The 17,420-nt window shown below is 45.6% G+C and overlaps 1 protein-coding gene across 2 annotated transcripts in view; it reads left to right on the forward strand.

The window, feature by feature from the left end:
• The window catches only part of CCDC85C (coiled-coil domain containing 85C), a 219,744-nt gene that overhangs the window by 171,575 nt on the left and 30,749 nt on the right, over positions 1 to 17,420 (forward strand). For both annotated transcript variants that reach the window (XM_054971511.1, XM_054971512.1), the window contains one exon: positions 136 to 240. In XM_054971511.1, the coding sequence (XP_054827486.1) occupies positions 136 to 240 (105 nt within the window). The remainder of the gene's footprint in view (positions 1 to 135; positions 241 to 17,420) is intronic.

Consider the following 17,420-nt stretch of genomic DNA (forward strand, 5'->3'; position numbering starts at 1 on the left):
TGCAAAAATATCTCATCTGTTTATCTTTAATACCAGATTAATCTGAATGGGTAGGATATGGAATTTAAACTGTAACATTGTTCTTTGGTGCTCATTAAATGCTCTTCTCTCTCTCTCTCCTCTCCCTTTCTGCAGCAATCAAGCTCTGGGGATCTGAGAACTCTCAGGAAAGGATTGTCCCCATACCACTCTGAGTCACAGCTGTCATCACTGCCGCAATATCAGGACCCCATGCAAAATGTAAGATGTGTGCAGCAGCCTGGAGTGCTTATGCTGGTAGGAATGTTAGGTTTGGGAGACATCAGCTTGGATCCTATGAACAAGTTCCGTGCAAACCACAGAACACAATACCTCTTCCTCTAAAATTTCCATTTGTGCAAAGACCTATTGAAAAGCATTGATCTTGCACAAAGGGACGTTTTAGCGGAGGAACTGCGCTCTGCGGCAGAGACTATCTAGGGCTCACAGAACTTGATCATAGAGGACCAGAGTTTGACTAAAGAATGCAAAATATTTGCTAGGCTGTCTATCTGTAGTTGCCCGTTTAAACCACCTGAAAGCACTGTACATTGTGCAGATGTCTTTAGTCCTTAGATTACATTCCGATATCACACTTAACTGGGGAAACAAATGGAGGCAGTCACCTTGTGGTGTTTCACTGGTATATAGTAATTGTTGATCTAAGAAAGACAATGCAGTATTCTGGGTATTTTTAGTCATCCTTGTCTAAAAAAGATGAGCATATGTTGAAACATACTTGAAATAGCCAATTAGATGAAATAGTTTTTAAAACATAGCACATTAGCCGGATTCTCCCATTTTAAGCCCTGCCACCACATAGGAACTTCTTGCAACAGTTTGGAAAGATGCTCAGATTTGTGATGTGGCAAGCTTCCAGGGTAAGAGAACACTAGCAGTGAAAACAGATTTAGATTTCACAACAAGTTCTGCAGTGTGAACCCAACTTCCTCCCAACTTTGCTGCTGAAAAAGATAAACATGGTTTGCTATTTTGACCTCCTTCTGTACTCTAGGTGGCTGTCCACCATTTGAAAAAAGGTTTCAGAAGTGCTCCATATGTTTCCTGTTCATTTGTCAACAGTTTTGAAAAGGAAACAAAAAAGTGCAAAACTGCTCTGAGAAACAGGAGTGAGTTTATTGCTAACATCACGGAGGTTAGCCAATCAGCGTTACACACTTCTGTTTAGAGCTTGCAAGACCGTTTCTTGTTTCAGAAATTGATCCTTTGGCAAGGTTCACGTCAGTGATGCTTATATCCTGAGTACTCTATGTTTACTTTGAGTTTCATTTAATTATTTCCATATTGACAGTAAGTCCACATAAATCAAGGTTTGCTTCCCTCCCTATCTCCCAGGTAATCTTCATGGAAGTAAATAATTTTGCTATTATATGCCGGATGTCTCATTTTTATTCCTATGATAACTTGTAATTATCGCACACTGTTATTTGTGATGGCTTAAAAGCTCCTCAGATGTTCCTCTCCCAAATATTTATGTTAGACTTTTAGATTTTTAAAGTATGAGGCTTGGATCATATGAACAAGTTCTGTGCTCACTAGATAGTCTTTGCTGTGGAGCACACTTCATCTAAAACTAAGAGCCCATTGAAAAGTATTGATCTTGTGTATATGAAAGGAAGAGGAAGTATGTTCTGTGGCAGAAATTCTTTAGTGTGCATGCAAATCATTTATAGAATCCAAGCCCAAGTCTTGCGTTGGTGGTAAATTGCTACATATCAAACCCTAAGTGTAAATCTTGCCCTGGGCTTACTATCATTGGGGCTTCCCCACATGTTCTGAGAAGCACTGAAAAGGAAATGCAAGAGTAACCATTTATTTATCTGTCACTGCTGGAACATTTTGCAGCTTAGCTAAAAAGTTAAGCAAGGAAATCCGAGGGTCTGTAGGCAAGGATGCTGTCTGTACAAAGAGCATGCGCCTGGAATAAACGAGAAACACCAAGGTGCCAAACCAGAAAGTTCACTCTGGATAAGGGAGCCACAGCAAGGAAGTTGTCTTGAGCCCTAAGTTGCTGCCAGAATGTTCAGGAATGATCTGATAGTATACAGGGCTGCCCAATACAATCAGAGTGAATGTAACTCAAAGCTTGAAGTTATATACGATGGTTACTTGAAAGGAAAGTATCTGTTTCTTATCAGGGACTCCTGGGACAGAAACACGCTTTTCATAGCCCTAAAGAACCTAGTTTAGGATCGTCGACCTCAAAGTGGGGCCTAGAGTTCTCCTGGAGTTACAGCTTATCTCCAGACTTCAGAGATCAGTTCCCCTAAAGCAGTTATACTCACTCAGTGGCTTGTGGCTCTTTGCCATGGTACCTGTGCCTCTTCTAGGCACCATTCTGCAATGTGGCACCTGTCTCATGCTTAAGGAAAGTGGGCAAGACCCTTTCCCAGTGTGGCTTGTGTTTGGAAGTTGGTTCCCACTTTGAAGTAGCCGCCACTGGAAGAACGGGTAAGCTGTGAGCCTCCCTGAGATACAGGCCTTGTGCCAGGTATGGAAGTAAATGTAGCTTTTGGTAATTGTAAATGTGACTCTCCGTGACCTGTGAAGTCAGTACCCCTTCCCTAAAGGAAATGGTAGCTTTGGAAGGATGGGCTATATGGCACCACGAGCCCACTGAACTCCCTTCCTCCCCTGACACTACCCCCAAATCTCCAGGAACTTCTCAAGCCACTGCTGGGAAAAACCTAACCGAGTTCTAGTCCTTGGCATGCTTCACATTTCGTGCTGAAGATGTTATTTTGGCAGTTCAGCACCCAATGCAAATAAAGTCTTGTTACTTATTCATCTGAGTCAATTGTTTGTTCCAAAGCTAAAGACTGTGGAAATTTTGAAATATGTCAAGTGGCTTCTTGTAAAGTTTCTGTTTATGCACAAAAGGAGAATCTTGAGTACTGGAAGAAGAACATAGCATGCTAGGTTGAACAAAATTTTACCCTTGACAGAACATATGAGCAGCTGTTACGGAATAGGAAATATTAGGGATCCTAATAATTTTAGAAAGAGAGGAAGATAAGCATTTATATTTTCTAATTCATCCGACTTGTATTCTCAAGTCACAGCTATTTTCCTGACTGGGACTGCCAATTCACCTTTCTCCATTCCAAGGGGGATTCAGATGAATGAAGGGCTTTAGTAAAGATAAAATGGAGGAGAGGGAATGTTATAAGCCGCTTTGGGTCTCCATTGGGGAGAAAAGCAGGGTATAAATGTCTTTTTATAATGTATAAGGGAAACTCCCACACCCCTCTAAACAAACAATTACTTTATTAATGTTTGCGATCCTTCCATTTTTCACTTCTGAAGTTCATTTCTTGAAAAAAAAGTTTTGTTCTCTTATAGTAACAGGGCTCTCTTTTACAGTATTACACTCAGTATTTTAGGTCCTGTACGATATTTATTTATTTAGTCAGCTACTTTTAAGCCACTTTTCTCCAGGTTCAATACAGACTCCAAGCATCTTGCAATAAGGCAAAACAACCAGATACAATAAATTTGTCTTCAGCCGACTAATCCAGAGGGGAGAAGGAGGGAGACTGTCAAGGCAGGTGGTAAAAGCTCTCCTCTGTTGGCAACAGTCTCTCCCCAGGAATTATCGAATTTGTATCCTCTGTGTCGAATGATAATCATAAAAATGTCCCATTATTGGACTTTTCTAGTAAGCCGGTTGGCCTATGTGTTTACCAAATACTAGTTTCCAATCTGCTGAGGAAGATTCCCAGGTATTTTGGTACCTCCCAGTAGTTAGCGAGTGAAGACTGGCTTCCACACCAATCAGAATCACATAGTAAAACTACCCCTGTTCTGTGCCATGTCATGGGTTAGGTAATGGTAGGGAAAGATGCATGTTTCAATGTCCCCCGATGTGGGAAAGACAGCTGTACATTCAAATCACTTGCACGTGCACTAAAGAAAACATCATCCTTTCCTGTCAGTCTTTTTATGTGCAGAGGGTTTTTCTTTTGGATGTGTGTGGATGGGCATTCAGTTTGCTGACTGTACCACCAGCATCATCACCACTTACAGCCTGAAGTGGTATAATCCAGGAAAAGGTTCAGCATTTGATTCCAATGTAATATATGAGTGACTTGGCCAAATTCTGTACCCTTCCTTGTCCTTCATGTGAGTCATCTAAGCTAGCTGAATTCACCGTTTTCCTTCATGAAGAACAGCAGTTCCTTTAACCCACCTGAGAAAATACTCTCAATGCAATCCTAAACACAGTTGTACCTTTATAAGCCCATTGAGGTAAATGGGCTTAAAAGAGTGTAACTCTGCTTAGAATTGCACCCTGGAACCAGCCTATAGATCCATTTCTCATTGTTCACAAGGTTAACAAAACATTCTGATATGACACTTCTGCCCTCAGATATCTTTTAGGTTTCCTGCAGTGACTAGGCATCTAAGAAGAGAACAGGTAACTTAATAAAATAAGAGAGATGAGTCTAGGTGGCCAATAGGATGAGAGGGGAAGTAAGGTATCTGACCTTTAAAAAGGGGAGAAACGATACATTTCATTCGGATAGGACTTTTGGTGGCTCTGTATAAGAGCGTGAACTGAGTTAGGCTTCTTTTTTGTTAGGCTTTTTTATTAGGATTTGGGGGTCAGGGTAGGGACCCTGCTTTAAGGAAGCACCTTATAAAGGGCCCATCCAAAATCTAACTTTTCTGGCATCAGTAATGAGGCCAGGTTCTCTGAGTTTAAAAGAGTGGCCTAGTGCTTGAGTAGAGATCAGTTGTAATTCTGGGATATAGTCAGGCCCCACCTGGAAGTTGGCAACCCAAAGTTGGAGATTGAAAAGGAAGTTTTATCACACACACACACACACACACACATCTGCTGGTTCCATTTGACCCCACTTTTGGGGCAAGGTGACATGTTTTAGATGCCACCCAAAGATACCATGTTGTCAATTGTTTACTTTGTTATTTCATTCTCACAGTTGGAAGAAAAATGGCTCCAGTTTGGTTTCCTGCCTAATGCATTAAAACATCTTCAGCCAGCCTTGTATAAAATGTGATTTGCTTTTGTATTTGTGTGCACAGCCTGGTGGAACAAACTGTATTTTTTGTGTACCTGCAATCAGTTTTTTTGCTGGCTTTCAGAAGACCTTTGAAAGTTGATTATTTAGCTCATTGGTCACAGAGATCTGCTGTGCCCTGTAGCAGCAGGTGACTAATGAATCACTTCTTCACAGAAAGTACTTCTTTGCAGAACAGGAGGAAACAATAGAGGAAAAGCGTATAGCAGAAGGGAGTTTGGATGCTGCCGAGAGGCTATTGAACAGACAAAGAATGAAATCTAAAGCAGCCCTTTTAAGGCAGCAACAATGGAGGAGGAGGAAGGGGAAACAAGGGATTGTGGGTAAAGACAGTGACCAAGTTTTCAGTTGGGAAAATTCTATTGCTAAACATCTGAGTGGGGATACGCTGCTGAGCACACATGGTGCATGTTCTTAAAGACAGTTCTTCTGTATTCCTTACTATTACACTGTTTTCACCTAGTGAACTGCAGCCCACAGAGATTTTCAGCTCCAATTCATAGAATCATAGAGTTGGAAGGGGCCATACAGACCATCTAGTCCAACCCCCTGCCCAGTGCAGGATCAGCCTAAAGCATCTCTGTGACAAGTATTCATCCAGCCTCTTCTTGAAAACTGCCAGTGAGGGGGAGCTCACCGCCTCCCTAGGCAGCTGATTCCACTTTTGAACTACTCTGACTGAAAAAGTTCTTCCTGATATCCAGCCGGTACCTTTCTGCATGTAATTTAAGCCCATTGTTTCGGGTCCTACCCTCTGCTGCCAACTGGAACAGCTCCCTGCCCTCCTCCAAATGACAGCCTTTCAAATACTTAAAGAGAGCAATCATGTCCCCCCTCAATCTCCTCTTTTCCAAACTAAACATTCCCAAGGCCCTCAGCCTTTCCCCGTAGGGCTCAGTCTCCAGCCCCCTGATCATCCTTATCGCTCTCCTCTGCACCCTCTCAATTTTGTCCACATCCTTTTTGAAGTGAGGCCTCCAGAACTGCACGTAAATGTCTGGATGTAAAACATATTACAAACCGGTCTGTTTTATGTCATTCCAGAGCCACAAGGTTCTAAGCTTTGGAGTTCTAGGTTGCAAGGGGAACTAGGGAAAAAACTGAGCTAAGGAACTTTCCTGTATAATTAAGGGATTCTGAAAACACCCAAGCTTGATTTTATGGGCCAAACGTAGGCTTACCAGTCCCCTGTTGTGTGTGTGTGGACGGGTATCCTCTGCTCCAAGCCTCTACCCCTCTCCACCTCTCATTTGGTCAGGGGGAGAAGGGAAAGACATGGAAACAGGGCTGGTAACTCTGGGGAATGCTCCCGTGCACTCCAGAGCATTTCTGCATTGTGCAAGGGACTGGTTCAGTAATTTGGGGCAATTTTTTACTTAATTGGCCCCCCGCACAACCTGTCTCTTCCATGCCTTGTTGGAAACAATGTCATTCCCAGCATGATGCAGAAGCATTCCAAAGCATGTGCGTGCAATATCCACTGGCACAACTGCCCCAAGATCCACAGTCCCCCACTTTGAGCCCTAGGGGACCTGGCATTAGCAACTACATGATTCAGGATTCTAGATATGTACTTTAATTGCAAAAAAAAGTTTCAGGAAGCCCAATATGGATCCAGGCCAAGAAAAGTTAAGTAACCTGCAGCCCCACCCCCCAGGTAGGCAGCAGTTCCCTGAGGCTGCTTTATGCCCCAATAGAGGGGAAAGTCTTTTTTTTTCTCCACCTGGGCTTAAAGCAGCTAGTATGAGGGGGAACATTTTTGGATCAGTGCAATGGCATGAAAAGGAAGAATTAAGCACCTCTTCCCCACTGTTACAGCTCTGTTTTTTTAGGACCAAGTAGATTGGAACTAGGGCTGCCAGACCCCCGGTGGGGGCGGGGGATCCCCTGCCCCCACCTGGCCACCCCTGCCCCTCCCTATCTGGCCAGCGGGAGGGCGCGCACCTTCCATGCGCACCCCCCTGCGGTGCTGCATGCCCCCGCGCACAGCAACCGCCAGGATTAGGCCTGTTTTGGCCTGGATCGGGGTACCTGTGGAGCGCAGGAGCGTTCCTGCGCTCCGCAGGGGCCCACAACGGGCCCAATCCGCGCCAAAACGGGTACGGATTGGGCCCGTTGTGGGCCCCTGCGGAGCGCAGGAACGCTCCCTCACTCCACAGGGGCCTAAAACGGGCCCAATCCGCGCTGAAACTGACCCGATCCATGCCAAAATGGGTGCGGATCAGGCCCGTTGTGGGCCCCTGCGGAGCACAGGAATGCTCCTGTGCTCCACAGGGGCCCACAACGGGCCTGATTCATGCCCAAACAGGCTGCGTGGTGACATCACTTCCCAGCAGTGACATCATCACGCTTGCAGGAGCGCGCGTGCGCACTCCGCATGCACGCACCCCCACTCTAGGTAAGAGCCAGGTCTCAATCTCCCGCTGGGAGATCGAGGGGGCCTGGCAACCCCAATTGGAACTTTCCGTATTCTTGGAACTCCAGAATTGCATGGTGTATTTGTCCTTTTAGATTTCTGCTTCTTGAACTCACTGTTAAATCCCAAAGCATATTGCCTCTAAAATTAAGTAAAATGTGTGATGAAGCAACACTTAATTCGAACTAGGACTTACTAGTCTTAGCCCCAGAATGTATTTTGAATTCTTAAGAACTCAAACCTACCCTGCCACAAGTGGTTGGCCGGGCAACTTCAGGGATTTCTGAGTAACACAGATTGTTTGGATCCATTCCAACCTGGTTTCAGGCCTGATTATGGGACTGAAACCTTGGTTGCCCTGGTGGATGCCCTGCAGAGGGAGATGGATGGGGAGTGTCACTCGGTTGCTAATCTCCAGGTGGTGGCTGGAGATCTCCTGGAATTACAACTGGTCTCTGGGCTGTAGAGATCAGTTCTCCTAGAGAAAATGACTGCTTTGGAGGGTGGACTGTATGGCATTATACCCTGTCGAAGGCCCTCCCCTCTCCAAAACCTGCCCTCTTCATGCTCCACCCCCAAAATTTCCAGGAATATTCCAACCTGAAGCTGGCAATCCTAAATGCAACTCTTTTGGACCTCTCAGCAGCTTTTGGGACCATTGATCATGGTATCCTTCTGGGACTGCTTTTTGTGATTCAGACTGGGAAGCACAGTATTGTGGTGGTTTCAGTCCTACCTCAAATGTAGGTTTCAGAGCGTGGTGTTGGGAGACTGTTGTTTCACCCCTTGGCCTTTGGTCTATGGGGTTGTGTAAGTTTCTGTATTCCCCCCCCCCCCATGCTTTTCAACATCTATGTAAAGCTGCTGGGAGACACCATTTGGAGATTTGGGCTGAGTTGCCACCAAGTTGCCGAAGATAGTCAACTCTATCTCATGCTTCTGGCAGATCCCAGGGAGGTTGTGGAAACTGCAAACAGGAGCCTGGAGCCAGTTTTGAGATGGATGAAAACTGAAACTTAATCCTTCTATGTTTGGAGGAAAGTTTGACCTAGGAATTGGCATATTCTCTGTTGTAGATGGGGTTGCACTCCCCCTAAAAGATCAGGTTTATAGTTTTGGGTTGCTGCTAGACCCAGATCTCCTTCTTGTATAAAGAGGGGGCAGTGGTGGCCAGGATTGCCCTTCACCAGCTTTAGCTGGTGAGCCCATTGTGGCCTTCTTGGGTGAGAAAGATCTCGCTACTGCGGTGCATGCTCTAGTATCTAGATTAGATTACAGCAATGCGCTCTATGTCTTGAAGACTGTCCAGAAGCTACAGTAGTTACAGAATGCTGCAGCCAGGATGTTGACTGGAGTAGATCGCAGTTTCCATATCATTCCAGTCTTGTTTCATCTATACTCGCTCCCAATTTGCTTCTGGGCTCAATTCAAAGTGCTGGTTTTGAACATTAAAGTCCTATATGGCTTGAGGTCAGCATACCTGAAGGGACTGTCTTCTTCCATATGAATCTTCCAATCCGCTTCTGTTGTCTTTGGAGGCCCCTGGCACCTGAGACTAGATCGGCAGCAATCCAAGAGAGGGCCTCCTTGGTTGATGTCTGAAAACTTTGGAACTCCCTCCAGGTGGAATCATCTGTTTGCCTCTATTGTTGTCTTCAGCCAGCAGGTGAAGACTTTTTGTTTTGTTTGGCATACCCCTAATAACTATTACTGGACCTCCTCCTTGGCTGTGTTGTTATGCACGTTTCTGTGTCTGTTTTTATTGAATAAATATTTTATTTAAGTTTCTGGACCCGAATCTTAAATATTTTATATATACCTTACTTTAAATGCAGTTTTAATGTTGAAATGTTGTAATGTTTTGATGTTTGCCATCTCAGGGACCCTATTTGGTTGGAAAGGCACCACAGAAATGTTTTAAATAAATAAACCTGGAAAATAACAATCAAGTTCTTCTATGTAAGTTTACTTATTTACTTACTTAGTATCCTGCACTCTGGAGTTACGGCCACTATGGTTTACTCAAGTGGAACTAGGGTTGCCAGCCTCCAGGTAGTGGCTGGAGATCTCCCAGAATTGCAACTGGTCTGCAGGCCACAGAGATCAGTTCACCTGGAGAAAATGGCTACTTTTGGGGGGTGGACTCTATGGAATTATGCCATGCCAAGGTCCTTTTCCTCCACAAACCCCACTTTCTCCAGGTTTCACCCCCCAGATCTCCAGGAATTTCCCAACTTGGAGCTGGCAACCCTAAGTGGAACCAGGTTCTTAACACTGGAGCTGGAGCTGATAACACATGGCTTGTGCCTGCTGGACCAGTTGATCCAGCCAAGCAGTCTTCCTAAGGCAGAGTTGCCAGCTCCAAGTTGGGCAATTCCTGGAGATTTGGGGGGGTGAAGCCTGGAAAGTATAGGGTTTGGGAAGGGGCAGGACCTCAGCTGGGTATAAATGCCAGTGTCGCTTGGAGATCAGTTGTAATTCTGAGAGAACTCCAGCTACTGCCTGGAGGTTGGAACCCAAGGCTCAGCTCAAGTAGGCCGGGAGGTAATTGGGCCCAGCTGCATTGCTGGCAAGTGCTGGAATTCTTGAGACTGTACTGCATTGGCCAGGGTCCTGTGCAGAACTACCACTCTCAGCTCTCTGCTCTGGATGTACAGAGAGATGGCTCTCAGTTGGTCTGTCACTTCCCCTCCTTTGTCCCACCTCATCCTGGGCCTTCAGCTACAGCCATTCCTGCAGAATGGGAGAGGGCTGTGTTTGGGGCCTGGTGACTATCTCAAGGGTTGGTGGAAAGGTTTCCCTTGCAGGTTCTGGCAGTGTGGCCTGTGGCTATGGTACATTATTCGCAGGTGCCACTGCAGTGCGGGGACCTCCCTCGTCCCTCTGGTCCTCCCCAGGCACCAACCTGGACTCCTCAGGCTCCTCCCGTGAGGAATCTCAGTCAGAATCATTGAGTTAGTTGGAGGTTGTCATGACAATGACCATTTATACCTCACATTTCTCCTCGATATGGTCCCAAAGTGGTTTACATCATGCACTTGTCCTCCACTTTTTCCTCACAACAAACCTGAGAGGGAGGTTAAACTGAGAAAGGGTTACCAGAGAGCACTCTGGAATGCTCCTGTGTCACACTGGGAGTGATGGCATTCCCAGCATGACGTGGAAGCAACAGGTTGCATTGGGAGCCAATTCAGTAAAAACCGGCCCCGCCCGGTGCTACCAGTACATCCATCCCAGTGACCCCTCGCACCTCCTGCTTTCAGCTCAGGGTGACCTGACAACGTGGACTGAGAGTGTGTGACTGGCTCAAGATCACCCAACAAGCTTCCATGGCAGCGTGTGGGTTCGACCTGGCTCTCCCAGATCCAAGTCCTTCCGTCTATCCACTCCACCACTCTGGTGCGAAAGCTGAAAGTTCATCTTCATTTAATTAATCACAGAGGCAGCCCCTGAACCTCATAGTACAATGTCCAACTCATACAATGTGGCCTCTAGCCCACAGCCTCTCTTTCAAAAGGAGTGTCTGTCCTTATGAAATCTAACTGTATTTAACTGCCAGAGTGGGTGTCCCATTAAAGAGCATCATCATGAATGTCCTTGCAGAATCACTTCCATAAGGCAATGAAGCAGGCAATATGTGTGTGCGTGTTTAAGGAGGAGTTTTCTTTATTATTAATCAAAGGGAGGATGTAAACCCTTTTTATTCTTAAGTAGATTTTACTAAACTCTGCCAAGGCCCTGAAGATACGTTGTGTCTGACAAGTTGGTGTCTGAGCCGCGCAGGCAGACGGAGCTTGGCTTGGCTTGGCTTGTGGACAAACTCAATGGTTAATTCATAGATGTGAATGTTTACATGGCCAGCTGCTCACCACGATTAATGGGAGGCAAATTAAACAACTGATGGATGTGATTAGCATCTGGAGAAAAGTACTCTTGGATTGAAAGCGGAGGATTTTTTAAAAAATCCTTGCTAATACTGTGAATCGCAGGCCTTAACATTTCAGAGAAATTCAGCGTAATATGGGCGATTCAGACAGAAGCCATGTTGTTCCTCCTTTGCCCTTATTCTTCTCGCCACGAGAATTTGTGTTGCCCAGCGTATGCCCTGTGGCAAGGCATTCTGCTTTCACAGTTGTGAATTCATCCCAGCATGACCTAGCACAGCACAGCTATTTAAATACGAGGGAAACAGAGAGTGAGATTGGGGGAGGGTTTGTGTTTTGTTTGTTTTAAATTGGATGCCCTCAGTCCCTCAGAATCGTGGGTGCCCAATAATGAAATGTCACCATCACTTTGTATCAACGGCTGTGCTGGTCAGCGGGCAGGCTGGGCAGAGCGCTGAGGAATTGATAATTTGGCACGTTCTTGGGTACTTTGGGATTATACCGCTGGATTTAAAAATGGTTTAGAAAGTAGCAGTGAATGGGTATTATAATGATGATGTCTTTCATTCAGAACAAGAGAAAAATAGTTTGTTACAATTAGCATCCTAATTGCCCGGCAGAAGAAATGCGTTCTGTCTTCTTGTGAACCTACAATGTTCTAGGAATGTGCATAGGAATTCCAGTTTATGCTGAAATAAAAGTGGGTTAGCCTTCAAAGTGCCGCAAAATCCGTGTTTAGTTTTGTTGCAGTAGAGAAACACAGCTACCCCTCTAAAATTACTTTATTTATTTAAAATGTTTTTATGCTGCCATTCCACCCAATTTAGAGTTCCCAAGGGGGCAAACAATAAAAAACTCTAAAACCGTTTCTGTCTGTTTGTATTTCAAAGAAACATACAAAGGAAAGAGGGTCAAGTGAGGGAACACCGAACAAAACAGAAAAATCTTCATCAGCTGACAGAAGGCAGCGATAGAGGGAGACAACCATATCTCCCTGAGGAGGGAACTCCATAGTTTTGGTGCCTCAACTAAGAAGGCCCTTTCTTGGGTTGCCACCCATCTACTGTCAGATGATGGGAGCACCAGAGGCAAGGCCTCTGAAGGTGACCCTATTGCTCTGGTATGTTCATATAGAACCATCCCAGAAGCGGATCCTAAGCTTTATAGGGCTTTAAAGGTACTAGCACCTTGAATTAGGCCAAAAGCAAACTTGGAGCCAGTGACAATGGAAGAAGATTCAAATGGTATAGCTACGATCCGTTCTGTGGATCATTCTGTGCGGCATTCTGGACACAGCAATCTGTTCCAATTGTAACTTCTGGACACTTTTCCATGGCAGCCCCATATAGTCCACATTGCAGTAATTTAATCTAGATGTTATTGAGTGGACTTAAAGGGCTGCGGTTGGAGATCAGCTGTCTTCAGTGTGGAAGCTGTCTTGGAGGGTTCTGCAGGGTGCAATCTTATCCCTCATGTTATTCCACTTCTATGTAACGCCTTTAGGAGAGATCATTAATAGCTTTGGAAGTGGATGCCATCAATATACAGATGATATGCAGCTCCATATCTTGCTACCCAATTTCCCTGGTGATGTGATAGAGTTCTTGAGTCACACTGTCTGACAGCTATGGTCAAATGGCTGAAAGCAAACAAATTGAAATTGAACCTAGACGAGACATAAATGATGCTGGTTGGGAAGGCAGAGATTTTGAAGGACATTGTGCTTCCCACTTTCAATGGGGGTCAGTTGACCCTTGCAGTCTCCGTTGAGAAACTAGGGGTTATACTGGATCCAGGATTACTGCTGGAAAAGCAAGTTAATGCAGCTGCAAAAAATGCTTTCTTCCAACTCAATCTGGCCTGCAAGCCCTACCTTGACACAGCTAATATGGCCACTTGAATCCATGCCATGGTAACATCAAGGCTAGACTACTGTAATACACTCTTCAGAGATTTCCCCTTGAAGTCAACTCAGAGACCCCGGATGGTGCAGAATACCATAGCTCAGTTATTATCAGAAGCTTGGCAAAGCATGGCTATTACTCCCATTCTGCAGTCTTTCCATTAGCTGCCCATCAGTTACTGGGCTCAGTTCAGTGTATTGACTATCATAAAGAAAGCCCGTTGTGGCCTTGGCCCCTCATATCTGCGGGACTGCCTCTCCCCCTATGCTGCACTGCAACAGCATCATTCATTGCAGCAGGACCTCCTGCAAGTTTCACCCTGCGGATGGGGAAAATCAACAACTGCCTGTACATGGGAACTCTCTGTTGTGGTCCTCACCTTTTGGAATGGCCTGCCTGATAAGGTCTGGAAGGCTCCCACCCTCCTGGGTTTCCACAATCTATGCAAAATGGAATTTATTCAGGAGATTAACAGAGATTATTCAAGAGATTAACAGACGTGGTTTGCCATTGCCTGAATTTAGGGCTGTTCTGAAACATTTAATGAAATGTTTCAGAACAGTGCTTTGGTAAAGGGAGTGTGAACTATACTGCTGTGTATGGTATATACTCAGGCCCGGATCTAGGGTTGCTGGCGCCCAGGGCAACCCTAGTCTGAGCCCCTTGCGCACGCGCACACAGTGCGCACGCGTTCCCGGCACTGCATGATGACGTCATTTCGGTGACATCATGCAGGGCGGAGCAGCGGGGCTGGGAAGCCGCCCACGCCATTCGCCTCCCTGCAGGACAGTGCGGCAAGCCAGCCGCCCCCTGTCCTGCGGGGCAGGTGAAAGGCAGCGCGGGAGGCTGCAAGGCTGCCTGCACTGCTGCCCACACGCTCCTGGCAGCTGCTCCCGGCGCCCCCTCCCTGGCAGCACCGGGGGCAGACTACCCCCCCGCACCCCCTCGATCCGGCCCTGTATATACTAGTGTCTGTTGCTATACATATGATCCCACTATGTAATTTCCACATTGTTTAATATGCCATAAATATTTTCGCTTTGTTTCAGCTCTGTCAGTTTTCTGCTTATTTTCAAATTTCTGCAACCCATACCTTATTGTATTGTTTATTGAATATCCAAACTGTTGATTGGATTGACTTCCAGTTTGTAATCCATCTGGAGTCTCAGTGTGACAAGAGGACTATAAATAATGCAAATTAAATACATATCGTTAAAAGGCATGAGTTCTGCCAGTGAAACCTGTATGTTCCTGAGAATCTCCATTTTTTTAATTGTAGAAATACAGCAAGTTTCTGAGTTCTCGTGGTTGTACTGAAAAACTTGAAAACTTTGCCCAGATGAAGCTTCGCTAGCACTCAGAATAAATCCAAACCAAATTTTGTCTTGTACTTCCTTTTACCACAGTTGCCACAATGTTTCTTGCTCCTTTCCTAATCCCTATCGTATAGAGAAATTATTTATTTATTTATTTATTTCGGTTCACGACCAGCTTTAAACTAGTAAAATGAGACATTCCCTTATTTGTTAAGAATTATACAAGTTAAAACTTCAGTTAAAATAGTACAAATATAAATATTATAAAATCTAATTAGCATATATCACATATCTTAAAACAATTATCATAAATATAAATATAGCCCCGCATAAACACTTAAATATACAGAAATTAAGTAATTACTTCCATTCCACTCCCTGGCATATAATCAGAGAGATGGATTGTCATTTTTGAGACCTTGTAGCCAGAGTGCTTTACTCTTCTGTTCTCATGCTCAAGGCGTAAAGACAGTGGTTCGCAATTTTAATATGCTCTTCATGATCTACATAACTGAGGAATTGCCTTTCTTCTATCAACCCATTCTCCTTTTGAGACCTCAACAAATACAAAGGATATTTTTGTGGATCGTCTGGGGGAAATGTTCTCCAAATACTGGACACCTGGCACCTTCTCTGCCTCCCCCCCCCCCCCCGCCCCGCTTCTAGGTAGTTTGCCTGTCCGGTCTGGCTACTCAGCCACCTGAGTGCTGCTGGTGGCCTGGGGAAGTGGCCAGCCAACCAGTCTGGGCACCTGGCCTCCTGCAGCGACATGGTACCACCAGGGGCCAGCCTACCTGCCTGGCACCTTGGCCTCCTGGGACTGCATGGTGACGCCTGGGAGTGGCTGGCAAGCCTGGGTGCCCAGAAGTGGGGTCTGCTCGATGACATCACTTTTGGTAACAACATTACCGTACTAGGGCAGGAGTGTGCGTGAGTAAAAAATATGCCACCTCCCCTCTCTCCCCAGGGGCCAGTATTATTCCAGACTCCATCAGACAACCCTAGCTGCTTGTAATTTCATCACACTGCTAAATTTGACTGTCCCTGACGAAATCCTGCTCTGTTCCTGTGGCCACACTCCTGTGCTTTTAAACGCAGGTAGAAGTTTATAAAAACCCCTTGCTGCTGAGATTTTGGAAACTGCATAAAGTGTTATTCCAGCTTGTGCTTTTTAAAACTAAGATTACACTTGATCATAGCTTTTGGGGTGTTGTGATTGTTTACTCTGATGGGTTCTTGGTGATATACTACTGATATACTATGAGGGACTGCCTTACAGTGGCTTGTCTCTTTTCTCCATGGTCGGGGACAGAGGGTGGCGCTTGGGGAGAAATTGTCATCTCACCACCCATTGGTGTGTGGGGTCCTGCAGGGGGCAATACTCTATCCATTATTATTCAACGTTTATATGCATCCCCTTGCCCAGCTGGTGCAAAGCTTCGAACTTGGGTGTAATCAGTATGCAGATGACACCCACTTATACCTGATGATGGACAGCTGGCCCGACTTGGCCCCAGATGCCCTGGAACATGCGTTTGCAGCCATGACTGGTTGGTTGAGACAGAGTCAACTGAAGCTGAACCCGACAAAGACGGAGGTCCTGTACTTGAGCCAGGAGGGACTAGGTTCGGGACTCCAGCTCCCGGCCTTCAATGGGGCACAGCTTGTGCCAGTTCCGAGGGTCAAAAGCCTGGGGGTGATCCTGGATGCCTCCTTAAAAATGGAGGCACAGGTAGCAGCAGTTGTTAAGTCCTCTTTTTTCCATTGTGGCAGGCCAAGCAACTTGTTCCTTACCTGTCAACCTGTGCCTTAACTACAGTGATCCAGGCAACGGTCATCTCGAGGTTGGACTACTGTAACTTGCTCTATGCGGGACTGCCCTTGAACCTGACCCGGAGATTACAGCTGGTGCAGAATGCAGCAGCACGTGTTATTACAAGAACACTAAGTAGAGCGCATATAACACTGATACTATGAGAGCTGCATTGGTTGCCAGTGGAGTACTGGATCAGATTCAAGGTTCTAGTATTGACTTATAAGGCCCTATGTGGACTTGGGCCGGCGTCTCTCCCCAAATATTCCCCGGAGGACTCTCCGCTTAGGAGAATAATAGCTGTTGGGTCCCTGGTCCCAAGGAGGCCCACCTAGCCATGACGAGATCCAGTGCTTTCTTGGTCCTGGCTCCTACCTGGTGAAACGCTCTGTCTACTGAGACCAGGGCCCAGTGGGATTTATTGACTTTCCGCAGGGCCTGCAAGACAGAGTTGTTCCGCCAGGCTCATGGCTTAGGTTGGGCCTCTGCCTGCCTGGGGGGGGGGAAAGGAAATTTAACCCCCACCCTGTGAAAAACTGTCCACCACATTATGCATGCAAAATATAAGTCTTCCTGATGCTGCCACCGCACAATACAAAATGTCGCTATTTAAATGGTGTTTTAATATTATACAGATGTAATGTTTTAAATTGTTTTTAAATGTTGTTAGCTGCCCTGAGCCTGCTTGTGGGGAGGGTGGGATATAAATATGAAATAATAAATAAATAATAATAATAAATACTGCTATGGATTATTTGGTGCTTGTACTGGTGTGCTGGAATATTTTATACCACACATAGTTTTTTTGGTAGCTGCTTTGCATTCGATGAGGCAACAATAATAATGACACATTATCCTTCCAATAATCTTATGGTATAGGTTAGATTATAAAGTTGCCAACTCTGGATTGGAACATTCGTGGATATATGGGACTGGAGCCTGGGGACGGTGGGGTGTTGGAAGTGGAGGGACCTCAACAGGTTATAATGCCACGGCAGCCACCCTC

The sequence above is a fragment of the Eublepharis macularius genome, chromosome 2, assembly GCF_028583425.1.
Source record: "Eublepharis macularius isolate TG4126 chromosome 2, MPM_Emac_v1.0, whole genome shotgun sequence".
NCBI classification, from domain to species: domain Eukaryota; kingdom Metazoa; phylum Chordata; class Lepidosauria; order Squamata; family Eublepharidae; genus Eublepharis; species Eublepharis macularius.